The sequence below is a fragment of the Rousettus aegyptiacus genome, unplaced genomic scaffold (assembly GCF_014176215.1).
Source record: "Rousettus aegyptiacus isolate mRouAeg1 unplaced genomic scaffold, mRouAeg1.p scaffold_m13_p_13, whole genome shotgun sequence".
Lineage (NCBI taxonomy): Eukaryota > Metazoa > Chordata > Mammalia > Chiroptera > Pteropodidae > Rousettus > Rousettus aegyptiacus.
The window spans coordinates 80366480-80388184 of NW_023416288.1; the positions used below are offsets into that span (position 1 = coordinate 80366480).

The 21705-nt window shown below is 37.9% G+C and overlaps 1 protein-coding gene across 4 annotated transcripts in view; it reads left to right on the forward strand.

The window, feature by feature from the left end:
- HECW1 (HECT, C2 and WW domain containing E3 ubiquitin protein ligase 1) overlaps positions 1-21705 on the forward strand; it is a 455900-nt gene that overhangs the window by 159356 nt on the left and 274839 nt on the right. For all 4 annotated transcript variants that reach the window (XM_036231048.1, XM_016118948.2, XM_016118947.2 and 1 more), the window contains one exon: positions 13941-14048. In XM_036231048.1, coding sequence (XP_036086941.1) covers positions 13941-14048 — 108 coding nt within the window. The remainder of the gene's footprint in view (positions 1-13940; positions 14049-21705) is intronic.

Here is a 21705-nt window from a genome sequence, read left to right on the forward strand (position 1 = left end):
ATGAAACTATAATACATAAAGTGGCATAATATGCTCATAATTTGCAAAATTAGCTGTCTTATTAATTTAGAATTTTAATAAATCATATAATTATTATACTATGCTATAACATGCTATCCTTATACCATGTTATAATTTGCTCAGCTATTTAAAACATAAACTAAGTATACTCATGTATTCGAACTTCAGGAAATCAAGAGATATTTCAGAGAAAAATTAAAAATTCTCTAAAATGTCATCTTTAAGTACCCCCAAAAGGTTGGTGCCTGGGGACATATATTTTCTTTCATATATTCTAGGTTACTCCATCTATGTGAGGTTAGCAATTATGATCTGTATAAAATTGATTCTTTGGAATGTTTTGAGTCTTCTTCAGTGATCTAAACCCGCTCGGTGTTTGTAAATACTCCATGTATGGTCAAAAAGAATGCGTATTTTAGTTGTAAATAGGGATTTATCTATCTAACTAATGTATCATCTAGCTGGAGATAAAGAATATTTTATATAGAAAGAATGTATATATAAACATCTATATCTACATCTGTGCACGTATGTATGTATATATGTATGTATGTATCTGTCTATCTGTCTGTCTATCTATCTATCCATCTATCTAGTGCATTAACTGAAACATATGCATACTGTAGTCATGTCCTCACTTTGCATAGTTCCAGAAAAACCGAGGTAACAGTGGTAAAGTACAAGTTTCAGTTTACAAGGCACCTCAAAAAGCAAAGATTACACTTCTCTCATTCTTTCTCTCTCTCTCTCATATTGTATATTCTTATTTTTTAAATTTGTTCTTCCACTTTTTAAATGGAGTGTATTAAAATTACTAGCAATATTTTTAAATTTAAAATTTTAATTTATCTCTACCTTCACTTCTGTAAGTTTAATACTTTGTAGATGTTGACTGTGATTATTAAATGCATAAATGTTTGTGATGTTTAGACTTCCAGTCAAGATGGCAGAGTAGGTTAATGCTATGCTTGCCTCCTCCCATGATCACATTAAAATTAAAATTAAATTGTAGAACAATCACCCTTTTAGAACTACCTGAAGACTAGCTAAATGAAACTCCTATAACTAAGGTTATAAAGAAAAAGCCACATCAAGACTGGTAGGAGAGGTGGAGACATGAAATGCACTGATCTCGCATCCATGTGTGGTGGTTGAGAATCGAGAGGGATACCTCTGTGGCTATGGTCCCCCTCAGGAGCAAGCGGTCCCAACCCACACTGAGTTTTCTAGCCCAGACCATCAGTGCTGGAAAGAGAAATTTACACAACATCTAGCCATGAAAATAAGGAATTCTGTTCCAATAAGGCAGGGGGCTGCTGTAAACCCAGACAATCCTGTTAAATAGCCTGCACATGGACTTACTTACTGACTTATTCACTCTGAGTTACAGCGCTAGGGCAGCAGCTCAAAAGGCACCTGGGACATACAGGGAAATAGTGAATTGTCTGGCTTCAGGACAAAGGCTGGAGGGACAACTCTCTTGAGATTAAAGTGCCTAAAAACATCATTTTTCCCTTTTGTTTTGCCCTCCCCCAAAGAACCAGCAGATGAGCACCATTTTCTTTTGCTGAGCCCTCCTCCAAACCAGCCTGCAGATGCAGGAGGGTGTCAAATCTGAGTCTCTATCAAACTCGCCTACCCTAGTGATTCCCAGAGAACCAACCCCACTCAATTCATGCATAGGCCGGAACCTATTTCAATGGCTGTTACTCATAAATACCTGGAGTCAGCCCATCCTGTGGACTTCTTTAAAATGTTTGAGGAGTCTGCAAGCTGTAAACAAGCAGTGGCTGGCCTATAGTTAGGGCTAAGTGGTCCCCAGCCCAGCACTAACAATAACCAGCCTCTGTTCATAGCATAGACTTTCCTGGGTGCCTCAAAGCCCAGCACATCAGCTTCCAACCACAGTTAACTTTGTAGATCCTACCGGGAACCTCAGGCTAGACACAGACAGTGGATGACATGGGCCTGCAGTGGAGCCCCAGAACCAACAAATGTGATAATCAGCTTCAGACCATATCAGAATGTGAAACAATTAGCTCCATAAACAACACACCCAAAAGGTGGACTTAGCAGAAATCAGAATTCTGCTATAGCAAATCCCACTCTGTGGGGTTAGTTTACACACAACAGCTTGTCCACTGAAGTCATGACCAGTCCTCAAAGCTAGTTAGCCTGACAGTCAATCTGCCCCACTGATGTGCTAACAGCAACTAAGTCTCAGCTACAAGAGGAGGACACATACAACCCACACAAGAAACACCCTGGACTACCCGGCTCAGGAGACTAGGGACTCCACCAGAAAACTACTATATAAGCCATTCTACCAAGATTAGGAGGTGCAGAAAATCTACATAACACAGAGAAACAAATACTGAAAGGAATCCAAATAAGGAGGCAAGGAAACATGTCCCAAATGACAGAATAGAACAAATCTCTAGAAAAAGAACTAAATGAAATAAAGACAAGCAATCTACTAGATACAGAGTTCAAAACACTGGTTATAAGGATGCTCAGTGAATGAAGGAGAAGAGTAGATGAACTCAGTGAGAACTTTAATAAAGAGATGGAAAAGACGGAAATGACATAGAAAGCAAAGAGAATCAGTTAGAAATGAAGCATACAATAAGATAAATGAAGAATACATCATACAGAATCGACAGTAGATTAGATGAAGCAGAGGATCAAATCAGCAATGTGAAAGACAAAGAAGCAGAAAACACCTAATTGTAAAAGTAAAACAAATAACAATAATCTAAAAAATAAGGATAGTTTAAGAGATGTCTGGAACAACATCAATTATACCAACATTCACATTATAGGAATATCAGAAGGATAATAGAACAAGGAATTGAAAATCTACTTGAAAGAATAATAACAGAAAACTTTCATAACCTGGTAAAGGAAATAGACATACAAGCCTAGGAATTGCAGAGAGTCCCCCCACCAAAAAAAAAAAAAAAAATACAAAGAGGCCAACACCAAGACACATCATAATTAATGTGTGGTGCTGGTGTGTAGACTTCTCTGGAGGGGGCCTGTAATAGCAACTGTTTCTCCAACTCTTGCCTTGGTGCCATGCAACTATCTTTCCCAGTATGTTTCTTGTTCCTCCCTAGTTGTTGACCTTCCACTGGCGCCCAGGGTGAGTGAGTGAGTGATTGAGTCTATGGATGGGCCATTTAAGGAGGCGGGGTGGTGTCTGGGATTTCAGATTCCTTTCATCTCACCCAGATGACCAGAATCCCCACTGGTTTTTACTGTTGGATTTTGTGGAAACTCCTCTTCCTGGAACTGGAACTCTGGGTTTGGAAACCCCTGTGTGGGGCTAGGACCCCTCACTCCTTCAGGGGGGTCCTCTGTATCTGCGATCTCCCTCTTGGTACGAAAATACCATGCACTGATACAGGACCAGTCGGCTTTACATTTCCATTCCTCCTATTGGTCTTGATGTGTTTTTTTCTTTATGTTCTCAGGTGTATGTATTATGATCAGCTAGACTTCAGGTGGTTCACATTAATTGTTTTATACTTTGAATGTGGTCCTGAGGGGAGGCAAACCTTGCTTTTACCTAGCCTATCATCTTGACCTTCCTTATTTTTTCTTTGTTTTCCATTTTTGCCTGTTTTTGTCTTAAAATGTGTGAGTTTTTAAAATTCTAATCTGAGAGTCTCTAACTTTTAATTGGAATATCACATTTACATTTATGATACTTACCGTTATATTATGTGTTATTTTTTTGCCATATTTCTTTTTATTTACTGTATTTTTTTTTAATTTTCTTTGTGTGTGTGTGTGTGTGTGTGTGTGTGTTTTAAACTTATGCATTCATTTCTTGTTCTTATGGTGATTTCCTTTAAACTTAGATCAATGGTCCTCGATCAAGGTTAATTTACCCCTAGTGGACATGTCTAAAGACATTTTCTGATATTACATGTAGAGGGAGCTTCTGGCAATTCCTGGGTAGCAGGTAGGAATGATACTAAACATTCTGCAATACACAGGACAGCCTCACTACAACAAATATCAATAGTGCCAAGATTAAGAAACTCTCCTAGACCATGCTCATATTTGTTGGCCACCATTGATTTTGTTAACCATATCAATATCTCTTCCTCCAACAGAATAGTAGTTTAGCCAAGATACTTTTATATATCTTTGGTCTTCTAGGACTTTCATTTTACAGAAGTAAACAATTAGTCTTTTATCTTTAACATTTCTTGCTTTTTTTACATATTTTTTGTCTTTTTTTCTAGGAGAGTTTCTCAATCAGATCTAGCTTCCTAACTCATTTTTCACCAGAACTCACACAATAGAGTAGGTTAAGAGCAATTATGGATGAATATTATAGCACTCATACTCTACAGATTAGTTTCAGTAAATTTCAGTTAGCACTTCATGGGGAAAGCATCCTATAATTAAATAAGGATGGAAAACTCTGCCTACATTGCCTTATTCTTAGAGACTCATGATGCAAATTAGAAGTTTGAGAAGCCTGTAGTAAGCAACTTTGTTTAACTCAGCATTTCTTACTTTTTTGTTTGAGCAGGAACTACTTTCTCATTTCCCTGTATTTGTTCATCAGGTGTTCCATTTTGAGAAACCACACATTAGAAGTTATGAGAAATTATAAAGTACAGAAACTCAACCTTTCCATTAAGAAACATTTAATGTGCAGAGCCTTAAAATTTAATGTTTCAGGATAAAAGCTAAAATTCCCTCTGGCTAGACAGAAACTCCCAGATCGCTTCCTTAAGAACATCGACTCTTAAAAAACTGAAGTTTTTCTTTTACACCAGGTACCCCATTAGAATATAAAAGAGCTAAAATTGTACTTCCTAATTTTGGCACAACCAGTTAGAATGTTTATGTTCAAACACACAAGCTGAGGGAAGAGCTACAGAAGAAAAAGTAGCATTAATTTTGAGGGCTTCCTTTGCCTTTTATTCTTAGATTCCCTCCATTATACAAGACAGAAGAGTTTCTACATTCTTAGCTTGGTAATATAAAAGGCAAGTTGAGTTTTCCAGACCTCCTGGTCTAGTATATGCTAAAGCCATAGTTAAGTCATATTGGAAGAATCCTTGGAGATTCTTCTGAGATTTGGTTATCAGTGGCACAAGTTCCTCTGAGAAATGGAAGTCATGTACTTTTTCTTTTAGGCTTAGGAGACCTAGATAGTGCACCATTACTCCTTTTTAATTGATTCTGGTATAAGTTGTCCATTCTGCTCTCAATAGCAATAGTCTTTTTGCTGTACACTCTTTTATTGTAGAATAGGATATGAAAAGCATAGTTAGAGTTTTCATTTTAAAGACAAAGCAAAAGACATACATTCCTTTTTTCTTAGGTACATTTACTTTTAGTGAGCTTCACTAGAACTTTCTGATTCAAATTTTTAATAACTTGCAAAGATCTATCCTCTATTATAAACTGTGGAGCAGGAGGTAAGATTCTACATACTAGAAGAAATAAATGTCATATAACAAATGTAATCTTTTTTGAAGAACTTAATATATCTCTGCATGTTCTGTACAAAATGAGTAATGACAAAATTTTTCATAGTACTGGACTAAGCTAATGTTTGAGGTTGTTATTAATGGTTGTATACATTAAGTATCATGGGGTTTTGCCATAGCGGGCTCTACTTTTAGTCCAGACTATAAATAGAAATAGCTACTTATTATATGTCTGACATTGTTCTAAGACCACTACTTGTATTAGATCACTTAACCCTCATTACAAACTATTGAGACTGGTACTAATAGTATCTCCATTTTACAGTGAGGAAGCTAAGACACAGGGAGATAAAGAAGCTGCCTAAAATCACATAGCTGGTAATACAACCATCCTGCCTCAAAAAGGCTGTGATATTAGTCTAATCACACAGACATTGCTCCCACAAAGAGACTTTTTCCATGACAAAAAATGCCCAAAAGGAACCTCGGGGTAACTGCGTTCTGGATGCAAAATTGGTTTCTTTGTTTAGATGAACCTATGCAAGATTGGGAAGGCAGAAGTGAATGGGCCCTGGGGAGCCTCCTGCTGTTTAGCCTGTGGCTGCTGCAAATATGGCTTTGAGATATCAAGATTTTTCTACTGCATTCTCTAGCTCCACTCATTTGCTTCATGGATGTCAGCAGACAGAGGTGGTGGCAGTGACCTACTCAGTTTGCCATGATTGATCACTATCATTGTGTGTGGAGAGGCAGTTGCTGCAGCTTCTGCAATAGCCTCCTGGTCTCTAGATCATAGTGACTATATGGGGTTCTTGTACTTAGTAGGTCCCACATGCCCTCTGTGAGTGAGGCAGAGACAGTTCCTTGGATAGCCAGTGTTATTGTGGGGCTATTCTCAGAGGCCTAGCCTTGACTTTATTTCTCCAACATCTAAGTCCCTGCATTCAGTTTATTTCTGTATAAACTATGTAGAATGATTCTGGTTTTTTGTTTGTTTGTTTGTTTTTGTTTTTGTTTTTGTTTTTACATCTGACCCTGACAATACTGGGATTCCCAAGCAAAGATCAGTAACTTTTCTGACAATTGGCAATAAATGCCTTTTGGGAAGGAGTTGACTTCTTAGCATAGACAGTCTAGGCAAGAATGTAGACTATTCTATTTTCTTGTGAAATGTTGCATCCAGCAAGTGGTAAATCCTGCCATGTCCAGCTCAGCCCTGGAAAATAACCTGAGTCAGATTGGTGGGAGATTGAGAAAGGAAAGAAGACAGAAAGCTGACATCAGGAGGACCACCATCCACTGATGGTGGAGCAATGGCACAGTTTTATTTTTGCAAGCTGCTTTTATACAAGAGTTTACAATTGCTAACTAAAATAAGATTATTCCTTCCCAGTCTACATGCCCTACTATAATCGTTTGCATTTCTATCAACACCTCATTGTTCTCTGATCAATTCATACTTCTCCATTCTTAGAAGGGCTCCTAGAGGAGGGCTCCTTGGTTGACCTCACAGATTGCAAGGACCTTGTCAGCTTGCAACCTGCTCTCCACAGTGAAATATTTGTTATGATGTGTTGTTATTTGTGTAAGAGAATGGAATATTTATCATGACAAATTGTCAATCTCTTAAAATCCATTGCATTTAAGAGTGCAATGAAATGTATCTTGTTTTCTTTAAAACGTCTGTTATTTTGCCATTCTCATAAGTTTTTTTCTGATTCTTCCTACTCATTTACCTCTATCCTTTTCTCATTTGTAGTTCCTTGATATTTAACCTATTCTTATACTTACTATAGTCTAATGAAACTGCCTGTTTTCTTGAATAAATACCCAAATCTGTTAGAAACTTCCTGAGAACATAGGCCATGTCTTGTTCGCCAGTGTATCCCCAGGGTTTAATACAATGTCTAAATACACATGATAATTAAAGTGAATATTCTGGTGACTAAGTACATAAATTCAGGTAAATACCATATGTTGAAGAATTGGCATAATGAGGCAAATTTCTCTCTAGGTGTGAGACTCATTATATCTGTACTGAAGACCCAGGGAACTATGAAAATATTGTGCCTTTTTTTTGCAGAAACGAGGTAATTACTGTAAGTCACATTATGCAATTGTCTTAGTAACCCACAGGGCTGTGAGCACATGCTGTGAATATAAAGACAGTCACATTTTGCAAACAAATGATTTTCCAAGGGATGCAAACAGTCCCTGCTATTAATGAGGCAGAGATGGTGCTTTGCTCAAACATCTTTGCCAAAACAGAGATAGCCGAAATGTGCAATCGACATAGCTGGTCACAAGCTCATGATCAATTATCTCATTTACTCCTCCCCTGTGGGGTCTGTTGTAAATGGCACAAAAGCCCTTGGAGCTAGGTCCTTTGGCTACAAGACCTGCCCTCTTGGAATTTCATCATTCACTGTTTTCTCAAGCCAGCCAGATATAGGATATGAACCTTAGGGTATTATAGTTGCAAAAAGGGTAAGTATGACCTAGCCCCTCTCTGCAAAGCTGGGGCTTTGGGCCTTCCCTCAGGAGCTCCTGAGTCCTGGTTGTTCCTCTAGCCACTGCAGCAGATTTGGACTCTCAAAACATGGTTTTCCCACTGCTTCAGATTCATCTGGCACATTGATTACTTTTTGGTGAGTGGAAACTGTTAAGTGCCCCATAAAAGATGAAGGTAAAATTCACATTCCTTTCTTAGTCTGCACTGAAATACAGGTTCTAGATCCTAGGCAGGAACAGTCAGACCCTGCCTAGACTTCACAGATCTGATCTCATTAAGAATGCTCCTTTGTCTCTGGACACTGACTTTAAGAAGGACATTGATGAATTATAATGTAGTGAGCAGAGAAAGGGAAGGAGAGGAAATATGCACATTGCCCACCAGCTCCTCTCCATGCAGCAGGCTTCCCCACCTTGGGCTTGGATAACATGTTGGGGCCTTATTCTGCCCTCCACATTCTCACCCTCTATATCCACCCTTGTGGCTTCTTCTCATCACTTAGCATTCCCTGACCCACCTTTTAGTCTCCCTTCTCAGGGCACCCTATTCTTTTCTTTCCTATCCCTTATCACAAGTTGTAACAATACATATATTTCTTAGTGTTTAAATTCTGTTACCTCAAATGTAACCTTTAGTTGCAAAAGGATTTTATTTATTTATTTTATATTTATTTATTTATTTATTTAGTTAGTTAGTTAGTTAGTTAGTTATTTTAAATTAAGTTTATTGGGGTAACATTGGTTAATACAATTATATAATTTCAGGTGTACATTATAATTTCACATCTGTATATTCTATTGTGTATTTACCATTCAAAGTCTAGTTTCCTTCAGCTACCATATATTTGATCCCCTTTACCCACTTCGCCCTCCACATACCCCCCTATATTTTATCCACTTTACCCCATCTACCTCCTTCCTCCTCCCCCACACCTTACCCTCTGGTAACCACTAGTTTATAGTGCATGTCCGTGAGTGTCTGTTTGTCCTGTTCATTTGTTGCTTTTAGATTTATATCCCATATATAAGTGATATCAGTGATTTTCAAATTTTTCCGTCTGGGCTACTTTGCTTATTAGCATGATTATCTTGAGGTCCATCCATGTTGTCACAAAAGGCTGTATTTCATTTCTTCTTATGACTAATATTTCATTGTATATATGTACCATAGATTTTTTAGCCAATCACCTATTGGCTAAAATAGATGGACACTTCAGTTGCTTCCATGTCCTCGACACTGTGAATAATGCTGCTATGAAGATTGTTGTACAAATATCTTTTTGGATATGATTTTTTAAGTCTGTGGGTTAAATATCTAGTAGAAGGATTGCTGGATCATATGGTAGATCAATTCTTAGTTTTTTGAGGAAACTCCATACTGTTTTCCATAGTGGCCGTGCCAATTTGCAATCCAACCGACATTTATTGTTATTACTTGTCCTGTTAATGACAGCCATTCTATCTACAATGAGATACTATCTCATTGTATTGAATTTCTCTAAAGTTAACGATGTTGAGCATCTTTTCATATGTTTGTTGGCCATTAGTATGTCCACTAGGGAAAAGTATATATTTATATATAAAACTATATATATATTTATAAAACTATATATATTTATAAAACTATACACACACACACACACACACACACACACACACACACACACAGAGTTGTCCATTTTCTTCTGCCTATGCCTTATCTCCATTCCCCTTTGCGAATATGGGTCTTTGAATTCCCCTCTTTTCAGTCATTTTTATCTCAGTTTGTTCCTATGTATGCTGAACGTTCATTACTAGCTTGTTATAACAATTCGCTTCTTATTATTTAAGCTTATAATGCCCTGTTATTGGTAAAGTTTGCACTCTTCTTCTATTTGCCTGATAGTCACTTTCCTCCTAACTATGTCTTATTTTTTGCCATTTCCTTTAGGTGAACTGACCTCTTTTAGTATTTTCTGTAGTGTGGGCCTCATAGTGAAGAATTCCCTCAGTTTTTGTATGTCTGGACAAGTCTTTATTTCTCCTTCATATCTAAAGGAGAACTTAGCTGGATACATTATTCTAGGCTGGTAGTTCTTTGCACTTAATAGTTTAAATATTTGAATCCCTTCCTTTCTGGCTTGTAAGGTTTATGCTGAGAAGTCTGAGGAGAATCTAATGGGTTCGCCTTTATAAGTTAATGTTTTTTTTCTCCCTGGCTGCCTTGAGAATTCTATCTTTGTCATTGATTTTTTATACCTTTAATACAATATATCTTGGTGAAGGCCTTTTGTTGTTTAGATAATTGGGTGTTCTGTTGACTTCTTGAATTCCAAGCTCCAGCTCATTCCTTAGATTTGGGAAATTTTTGTTAACTATTTGTCTGAAAATGCTTTCTAGTCCCTGCTCCTTTTCCTTCCCTTTGGTAATGCCCATTATTCTTATGTTTCTTCTCTTGATGGTATCAGCTAGTTCTTCTATTTCTCTTTCATTATTTTTCATTTTTCGGTTTCTCTCTTCTTCCTTCTGATTTATTTCTAGATTTATGTCTTTGATATCACTGATCTTTTCTTCCATTTGGTCAATTCTATTTGTCAAGCTTGCTATTTAATTTTTCAACTCTTGCAGTGTGTTATTCATCTCCAGAAGATTTGGTTCTTTTTGAGGTTTTCAATCTTCTTGCTCTGCTCATCTAGTTGTTTTTTCAATTCCTGAAATTGTTGATTTGTGTTGTTTTAGATCTCACTGAGTTTTTTTCTGAAGTCCCATCTTAAATCCTCTGTCATTTAAGTTGCCTATTTCTGTGCCTGTAAGCTTATTTTCTGCAGATTTTTCTCTTTTTTTCTGAGATGCCTTGTCACCTTGGTTGTTCATGGTGTTTAATGCACTATTTCTCTGCCTGGGCATTAATGGAAGTATATTATGCTGTTTTCCAGGAAGGACGTTTATTTTATAAAGGTCTGTCTGTAGTCTGTTGTGAAGAAGGCACTTTTCTTTTGGTTTCCAGTAAGTGGTGTCTAAGCCTCTTGGATCCCTGCTTTATATAATGCCTTAAAGTACCTGTGGTAGCTCTTATGTGCAGATCCCACGCTTAAATGTGCTGGTGTGCTGTTTGGGTGTTTTTTGTTGAGTTTTAGTTGTTCAGCTTATTGTTATTCAAGGGAAGAAATCTGAGGATGTCTCTCACTCTGCCATGTTTTTCATTGAAATGCTGCTCATAGCACTGGTCTCCCACTGGGAATTGAAATATAGCTTACATGACTGACCTCTTTTGCTGTGATTGGAAAGGCCACTCACAATGATGGCCACCCAACTGTGAACACTTGGTCCCGAATCCTTGGGAGCTGAGCTTGGCAGCAAGGCAATAACAGTGCCCTGGCAGACGCCAGGTTTGGTGGGGTGGGGTCTCAGAGAGATAGTGGCATTCAGATCAATACAGCCTCAGTTTTTCTGCAAATTTGGCAACTGTTGTGAGTTCCCACATAAGACCCAGGTCACGGCAAGACCAGCTGCTGTCTGAAACTGGCCCACAGGCCCTTGGTATCTGCCCAAGTTCGTGATGGCAGAAGAGCTCTGCCTACTACTATGGCTGAAGTGAGCCTCACAGAACTGGTCACATGCTGGGATTGGAAATGTAGCTTACAGGCCTAGCCACTCATACTGCAATTGGAAAGGCTACTCACAACGATGGCCGCCTCTCTGTGAACACTTGGTTCTAATTCACTTGGAGCTGAGCTTGGCAGCAAACCAATAATATGGCCCCAGACAGTCTTCAGGTTGGGTGGGGCAGGGTCTCAGAGCAACAGTGGCTATCAGATCAAAATAGCCTCTGTTTTGCTGGAAATTTGGCAACTATTGTAAGTTTTTGCAGATGACCAAGATCACAGCAAGATCAACTGCTGTCTGGGACTGGCTCACAAGTCCCCGTGCCTGCCTGAACTGATCTCTGAAATGGGGCTCACAGCGGTGGCGCTGTTGCTGGGATTAGAAATGCTGCTCCCAACAATAGCCGCCCTACTGTGAATACTTCACTCTTAATCACTCAGCTCAGGGCTTGGCAGCCAACCATATTGTCCAGCTTCTCCGTGGATGTGTGCACAGGTGGCTTAACTTGCTCCCTAAGGCCAAGCCAGTGCAAGCACTTCATCTAAGATATATATAATGAGCCCAGTGAGAAACCAACTAAGGCCAAGGGCGACACATACACAAATAGTTGCCAAAGCATCACACAAGTTTAATCATACCAGATCCTGACGGATTTCAGTCCTAGTAGACCACCCGGTGGTGCTGGCAGAGACAAGACACATATTAAGCAGTGACCGGTCAATGCTGGCCTGTATGCTGTCAATCTGCGTTAGTCGATCAGTGGAGGCCTCTTCTTCCAAGCAGAGCAGTCAGGAACCAAGAGACGGAGGAACGTAGTCCCGGGAGGAAAGGGACCATGCTCTCTAAGTCTGCATTAAAGTCCCTTTTGCTTTATACTCTATGATGATGTCTTTGATGTCTTATCAACCAGCCGCACGGGTGTCTGTTTTTCTTACACACTTTTGGTAACTGAGACATTTTTCTGAGTTTGCATTATCTGGATTACACACACTCACAGACCACTGCAACAGTAGCAACAGGGAGAAATACAACTTTTAAATTCTTATATCACACACACACACACACACACACACAAGAAATCATATTATGTTTGCCACTCGGATTACTGTAACATATACAACTGCCCCCGGCAGTCTCAGACCAGCATCTCCTAAGGGCTCTGTGGGAGGGGTCTGCACAATCTCTGGCATGGTCTGTAGGGGGACCGGACTAAGGCACAATAGTGGCTGTCTTTCCAGCCCTTTTTCTGACTCTAGGTAATGGAGACTTTTTTCAGAATGAATCCCGTGCAAGCCTCAGACCCACTGCCTATGTCCCGGGTGAGTGTCCGCAGGTCAGAAAACCTTTGCGTGGGTCCTTTCAAGGAACATTTAGGGGCTCAGTTGCCTTCTGCCTCACCCAGATGGCTGGAATCCCCTCTAGTTTCTACAGTCAGAGTTGTTGGAATTTCCTTTTCCCTGGGCTGGGACCCTGGGAGCCCCTGTATGAGACCAGGACTCCCCTCTCCTTTAGGAAAGCCTCTGCAGCCTTGCTATCCCTCCCAGTGATCCTCTACCACCTGCAGGTGCAGGTGCAGCCTGATTTGGGACTTTGCCCCTCCTACTGGCTTCAATGTGGCTCCTTTATATTATCAGATGTAGGTGTTATGATCAGCTGGACTTCAGGTGATTCTCCATGTTGATTATTTTATAACTTGGTTGTAATTTCAATGCAGTTCTAGGAGGAGACAAACTCTGCTTTTACCTGGTCTGCCATCTTCCCAGATCCTCAGAAAGGATTTTATTAGTTTTACCTAATATCATGGCTCCTGTATCTTTCTCAGCCTGGCAGACCATTGAATCTTGATAAGTATCTACTGAATGAACAAATGAATGAATGAGTACTTGAAGTATGGATAAATAAATTTGTGAATGGAGAAGAGATAATGTAGACTGAGATCTGGACCTCAAATGGAAAGTGTGATTGGATATTGTCTTTATGCCTCATTTTCAAACCCAAATATGGACCAGTTACTAAAAGCTTTGGAGGAAGATTTTCACATTGAAATTTCACACATTATTTCAAAGTGAAATAAACTGCCATAAAAGCAATTGTATCTTTATTTCTGTAGACATTAGAGAACCAGCTGTTTGAGCACTTGCCAAGAGTGTTGCTAAGTGGGGAAGAAATTCCTTCATTAAAAAGAGGTTGGTCCAGAGAGTACCTGTGGATACTTCTAGCTCTCTGATTCTCTGATTCCAGATACTTTTTCCTTTGTTGAGCTGGAGATAGCATTTATATATCCTTTGCTCTTTCTTTCCGTTAAATATGCTATTGGCTGATATGTTTTTCTATTCTGCTTTTTTTTCTTGCCTGGAAATATAGATGAAGTCTTATCAGAAAACTTTCTGGACTATAAAAACCGTGGAATTAATGGTTCTCATCGGGGCCAGATCATCTGGAAGATTGATGCCAGCTCTTACTTTATGGAACGTGAGTACTTTTCCCACTGTTGCCCAGAACAAAGCAGAATTCAGAACAAAGTTGAATTCTACTTTGTTCTCATACCATTGTATTTTCTCCACTTAAAAATGCACCAGGTAAGAGAAAAATGTAGATTTGATGAGATGCTTAAAAATAGTGAGTAGTGTACAGCAGTTGGGTCACAGCCATCCAAAACAGCCAAGAAAGATCTTACTTTAATTGTGAGGGAAAGTTTTGTTCATGTTCATTCATCAGCTTCTGGACTCAGGACGTTTTGGCTCACATTCCTTAACTTTCACTCAATGGCTCCTTCAGGCGCTCTCAATTCCTCTTTGATTCCTGATCTACTAATATTCCTGGATGTATGAACATATATTTTATTGAAATATTTTCTAAAAATTCTGCTATTTTTGAAAATAAATCATTTTCACAGTTACGGGAGAATGTTTTTCATAGGTGCTCATACTGGTGCATTGTCCATTGTATGAGACTATCTCTATGGTCCTCATGTTTGCCGGCTCAAGGAATGCACAGATTATCTTCAGTCTACAATTCCTTCCCTTTCACTGGGTAATGAGAATGCTAAATGCACAAATCTCTTCATGCATTTTCTGATTTATAGCTGGTATTTTTTCAATATAACACTTATAAAAGAAATGAAATAGTTTATTGTGTCAATTTCTCAGTTCTCAGAGGAAATGATACATGGCCAGGAATCTAAGTTGTCTACTATCATTTGACTTATAGTTTAAGAATAACTATATCTTCTAGCATGCTTTGATTCCATTTATGTTTACTCTTATTTTCATTTATTCATTCAGTAAACATTTTTAAGACCTATTTTGTTCCAAAGACTAGAACTTTTTGAAGATTAAAGGCCTAATGCCTGGCCTTTATAAGCTTATGGTGTCTCTGCTCCTAGAAGTGCCCCTTTTTTTGGATTGGCACATGCAGAAGGGGTAGACAGTCAGAAAATTTGCTACTATTAGAGGGGACACAATTTCATGGGATGTTGTTGCTGGCCCTTGACTTTGAGATAGGCATAACAAAATTTTCAACAAAAAATTTCCTTTTCCTTAATACTTTTCTCCCTGAGTTTAGATTTTCTCCCCTCTAATCCATCCTGCAGTATTGCCAGACAAAATGCCTTAAACCCAATTCTGCTACTATCTGCCCCCAAACCTCATGGATCTACTTTCTTACTACATCAGCTGAAACCTCTCTGCCTAGGTGTCAAGCCTCAAGAAAACTCACCCTTATCCTTCAACACTACTCTTCTATTCTCCCTACCATGCCCTCTTTTGCTCAAGTCATGCTAGTATCTTCCCTTATTTCACAAATAGCATCATTGATCATAAAGAACATGAGTGGGATTGATTTAGGTATAAAAATAGGCCTCAGCTAGTGTGGTATCTAATAGTACTTCCCAAATGCCAATAAGAACCAAAAAAAAAAAAAGTTAGAACTTCATTAGCAATGAATATTAGACATAATAATTGATCATATGTCCCAATCACATTGAAATTTTTGTGGGAGAGTTCTTCCTTCCTCCATACCTGTTTTTTTTTCTTTTGGGTTCTAACTAATTGAGAGACACAATTTAGCAACAGAATACAGTATCAGCTCCAAGGGTACATACATGAACACAACTTGCGAGTTTTATCTTTTTAGAGTCATGAAATAGGTATTAAGGACAATATGAAATCTCATGATGATTTCTTCATTCTGCATGTGCCAATGTGTCAAATGTGTACATTGCATATAAACTAATTTAGCAATAGTGACATTCTTCTCAAGGCAATTTTTTTTTAAGATTCCCGTGACATATAGAGCATTTCCTGTATATTCATCTCAAATTAAAAATTATTTAACATACTTGTCTTCATCAGCAGTATGAAGACAAACCTTAAGCATCATTAGAGGTATCATTATCATATAAAATCATCTATGTAAAATATGTGAAATATTGTCATAATTGAGTGAGTGTATTCAAACCTGGTAAAGTAGCAATGTCCTATAGTAAATGGTTTTCCAAATCATATTCAAAACAACTAAAAGTTCAGTACCTTATTAAAATGACATTTTACAAAATGTCAAAAAGTAAAAATTTATCAACAAAAAGATTGAGTTTGTAAATAATTAGAATATTAACTTAGGACACATATATAAATCAAACTAAAGTGCTAAAGTAAATTATAGCTTTAGTTGTTGGAATGTATCAAACAGCATAGAACATATTATATGAATTTATATTTTTTAATGTGAAATAACTTGCATTTCAAAAATGTATGATTAAAAAAGCACCAAATTAGAAAATAGGAAATGATTGAATGTACAAAATGTTACAATATGGCTACTTTATTAACACATCAAAGCATCCAAGTTCCTCTTGCTATAATAAAAATACAAAATCCAGGCCATTAAGCAGAAGATTACAGAAGCTTTGGTGATGAATCAGAAATAAGATTCTTGCAGTCTTTAAGTAGTGATAACCATGTTAATCTAATTGGTAAATTAGCTTCCAGTCAAGACATTAGAGTAGGTTAACACTGACCCTTCCTCTTTCCACATCAGAGCTACAGCTAAACTAGGGGGAAAAAAACCAAAACAAAACAACAAAAAAAAATGAAAAACAAACAAACAACAACATTGAAAATCACCTGAAATCTAGCTGAACAAAAGTCATATAACTAAGGATATACAGAAGAAGCCAAGTTGAGACTGGAAGAAGGAGCAGATGCAGAACAAGCTGGTGGTTAAAAATCTTGAGGAATAGCTCAGCTGCAGAGGTTTCTCTTGAGGAACAAGAGTTCCCGGCCCCATACCAGACTCCCCAGCCCAGGGTTCCAGGGCTGGGAAGAGAATTTTTTATAACTTCTGGCTGTGAAAACCAGTAGAGATTGTGACTAATTGAAACACAGGGCTGCTGAAATGCCAGGAGTTCCTCTTAAAGGGCCTACACATGGACTTACTTGTGGACATGCTCACTTGCTCTGAGATTTGGCACTGAAGCAGCAGCTAGAAAGGCACTAGGGACATATAGGGAAGAACTGAATTGTCTGGTTTCAGGATGAGGATTAGAGAAGCAGCTTTCTCCAGACAGAATGCTGGCAGAAGTCATTTTTTATTTTGTTGAGCCCTTCCTCTACCCAGTGTTCAGACACAAACATGAGACCTGTTTAAGTCTCCATCAACCTAGTTCACACTGTTTGCCCTGCCCTGGTGATTGTCTGAGACCCCTCCTCAACTTGTGGCCCACCCAAGCCACTTACGGAGCCTTTTCCATACAAATGGTGTATCTTAGTTCATGCTGCAAACTTTCCTAATATCTCTCAAAGGCTCACAAACATCAAACATGCAGAATCTGTCCCTAGCATGCCCCATATCTCTTGCTAAGCAGCACCAAGCCCGGCACTAGTGGGAACTGGCCATGGTTCACAGTTTAGTCTCCCCCAGGCACCTCCAATCCCAGCACAAGTGACAACTCTCTACAGATCATTTTGTAGCTCATACCAAGTGGTCCCTCATAGGACACAGGCAGTGGCTGATTTTGGCTAGGACCAGAGCCCCTCCCAAAGAGTCCCCAGAACCAACACACCAGGTGGCAGCTTCAGATCATACCAGAGCACCATCCAATCACTTCCTTAAATGACACACCCAAAGGGGTCCCTGCTCTATATGGTCAGCTCCTCTAATGTGTCAGGACCAGTCCTCACAACCAGTCAACCTGAGGGTCGGTCCCTTCTATTGATGTGCAAACAGCAACCAAGGCTCTGCGACAACAGGAGGGCACACAAAACCCCCACAAGGGACATATTTGGAGCACCTGACTCAGGTTATCCAGGGGACTGTACTACTGGCCCCTACAGAACACCTACTGTATAAGACCACTCTCCTAAGACCATGAGACATAGCAGCTTTACCTAATACATGGCGGGGGGAGGCAGCCAAAATGATGAGACAAGGAAAAATGTCCCAAAAGAAAAACAGAACAAAGATCCAGAAAAAGAGCTAAATAAAATGGAGACAAGAAATCTACCAAATGCAGAGTTCAAAACCCTGGTTATCAGGATGCTTAATGATCTCAGGAAGATCATTAACAAAGGGACAGGAAATATAAAAGATGACCCCAAAGAGGCCCACACCAAGACATATTATAATCAAAATGCCAAAGTTTAAAGACAAAGAGAATTTTAAAAGCTGAAAGAAAAAAGCAGTTAGTTAATTAAAAGGGAGATCCCATAAGACTGTCAGCTGATTTTTCAACAGAAACTTTGCAAGTCAGAATGAATTGGCATGAAATATTCAAACTGATGAAAAAAAAGAACCTATAACCAAGATGACTCTACCCAGCAAGGCTATCATTTAGAATCAAAGGACAGAAAAAGAGCTTCTCAGATAAGAAAAAGCTAAAGGAGTTTGTCACGAGCAAATTAATAATATAAGAAATGTTAAAGGGACTTCTTGAGGAAGAAGAAGAAGAAGAAGAAGAAGAAGAAGAAGAAGAAGAAGAAGAAGAAGAAGAAGAAGAAGAAGAAGAGGAAGAAGAAGGGAAGAGGAGGGGGAAGGGGAAGTGATGAGGGGTAGGAGAGGAGAAGAGGAAGAGTAAAATATAGATAATAAAATATTAATAATCACATATCTATCGATAATTACTTTAAATACTCCAATCAAAAGACATACGGTGGCTGAATGGATAAGAAAACAATAGGCTTACATATGCTTTATAAGAGACCCACTTAGATTGAAAGACACACACAGACTGAAAGTAAAGGGATGGAAAAAGATATTTCACAAAAATAGAGTGAAAAAAAGCTGTTAGAGCACTACTTATATCAGACAAATAAGATTTTAACAGAGGCTATAAGGAGAAGTGTCAAGGAAGGGCCCAGTAATCTCATTTCTTGGTGTTTATCCAAAGAAACCCAAAACATGACTCTGAAGGGACATTAGCATCCACACATTTGTTGCAGCTTTATTTTACAATAGCCAAGGTATGGAGACAACCTGGTTGTCCATCAATACAAGAATGGATAAAGAAGGGGTGGTACATATATACAATGGCACGTTACTCAGCCATTAAACAAAATGAAATCTTGTCATCTGCAATGACATGGATGAATCTAGAGGGTATTGTACTGAGAGCAGTAAGTCGGACAGAAACAAATACCATATGATTTTACTTATATGTGGAATCTAAAGAATAAAATTAATGAACATGCAAAAGAGAAACAAATTCATAGACACAGAGAACTTTTTGATGATTGCCAGATGGAAGGTGGATTGGGAGAATGGATGAAACAAAGAAAGTATTAAGAAGTACAAATTGGTAGTTACAAAATAGTCATGGGGATATAATGGAATATAATGAATAATACTGAAATAACTATATATGATGCATACATAAATGTCTAATCTATATGTTGTAACTTGAAACTAATATAATATTGTATGTCAACTGTAATTGAAAATAAAAAATATTTAATAAATTAATTAGTAAATTATACCTTCTTAAAATTAAAAATAATTCTGTAAACTTTGAACATTGGCCAGATTTTAAATGTTGAGGTACAACAGAAGGTCATTCTTTCTACCTGGGGAGTTAAATTAAAATAATAAAATAAATAATATTTTTATTTTTATTTTCCATTTTTTTTCCTTTTATTATTTCTATGAGAGTGGAGATATACCACTAATTATGAGGAATCTATAATGTTCTATCTAATATCACAATTCTCTGGGGTTATGATTCAATTTAAAATTACGTAATTGCCATTGATTTATAAGATGTTTTTAAAGTTCTAAGTCAAATTTTGAAAGTTCCACAAAATTAGGAAGGAGTATTTAAAACAAATTTTTTCTGCACTTTCCAAGGAGTTACCTGCAGAGTGAAAAACAAAATAAAATAAAGCCTAAGTAAGTTCTTATTTTCTGGTATAATTTTTTCCTAGTAGACACCTGGCTATTTGACTATAGTAGTAATTGCTACTGTAATGATAACTGTAAACATGCAAACTTTAACACTCATGAAAATAAGAGCCAGCAAAATTTTAGCTTTACCCATTCTGACAAAATCTTACATTGTATCATTATAATAACTCAATGACTATTTTTTTGAATGTGGAGTCAGGCTCAGTGGGCCAGTCTCAAGCCTTCAGAAGGAGTTTCCATAGTCCTTGCAGATTGTGTGCTCCTAATCAGAAGCCCTTCAAAACTGGGGCTTGCTTGCCCAAAAACAAGGACAAGAGGCAATGATTCTGTAGGGAAGGCATTTCTGTCTTGACCTTTGGCAACAAAAACTGCTATGTGTAACTCCCTGTTCATTCAAGCTCCCCATCAGTAGAAAAATAGAATAGTGACCTGGAATAACTACCGATTACAGCTGAAAGAGTTTCTAACAAAGGTACCTTTTTTCTCCACCCACCCTTGTGTCATGTGATGTTGTTATCATGCTAATGATCACTGCTTTCTCATAGTTGTCCAGGAACAAACCAGAAATCGGAATATATATATTACTCTTTTTTTCTGGCTTTATTGAAATATAAGTCAATTAGTTGTACAATTCAATGAGTTTTTTTCCAATTATAGTTGGCATACAATAATATATCAATTTCAGTTGTACAGCAGTGATCAGAGATCCACACACCTCACATGGAATCACCCTTCTAAATCTAGTACCCCTCTTCTCCCTTACATATTTTTTATATTATTTGTCATCTTCCCCATGCTCCCTTACATATATTTTATATTATTTGTCATCTTCCCCATGCTACACTCTATGTCTTCATGTCTATTTTGCAACTATCCCTTTGTACCACTTAATCCCTGTGCCTTTTTTTCACCATCTCCAAACCCCCCTCCCATTTAGGAGCCCTCAAAATATTCTCTATATCTATGAGTTTATTTCTGCTCTTGTTGTTGATTTTGTTCTTTAGATTCCACATATATGTGAAATTATGCAATATTTGTCTTTATCCAACTCATTTTATTCAGTGCAATACCTTTTCCATCCTTTTCCTTTTTGTCTGTGTGTGTTGTTTGAGCTGAAGTGAGTCTCTTGTAGGCAGCATATGTAGGTGTCTTGCTTTCTTATCCACTCAACCACTCTATCTTCTGGCCGGAGCCCTTAATTCTTTTCTATTTGAGGTACTTGTTGATGAGAATGTAGTTATTACCATTCCTTATTCCTATTTTTAAAAAAATTATTAAATTTATTGGGGTAACATTGGTTAATACAATTATATAATTTTCAGGTGTACATTATCATTTCATATCTATATATTCTATTGAGTGTTTATCACCCAAACTTCAGCTACAATATATTTGATCCCCTTTACCCACTACACCCTCCCCTACCCCCTATATTTGACCCTTTTCACACCATCTATCTCCCCCCTCCTCCCTCATCCCACTACTAACCACTACTCTATAGTCCTCTGGTAACCACTAGTCTGTAGTCCATGTCAAGAAGTCTCTGTTTCTTTGTCCTGTTCATTTGTTGCTTTTAGGTTTATATCCCATATATAAGTGATATATGACTTTCAACTTTTTTTGTCTGGCTTATTTCGTTTAGCATGATTATCTTGAGGTCCATCCATGTTGTCGCAAATAACAGTATTTCATCTCTTTTTATGGCTGAGTAATATTCTATTGTATTTATGTATCA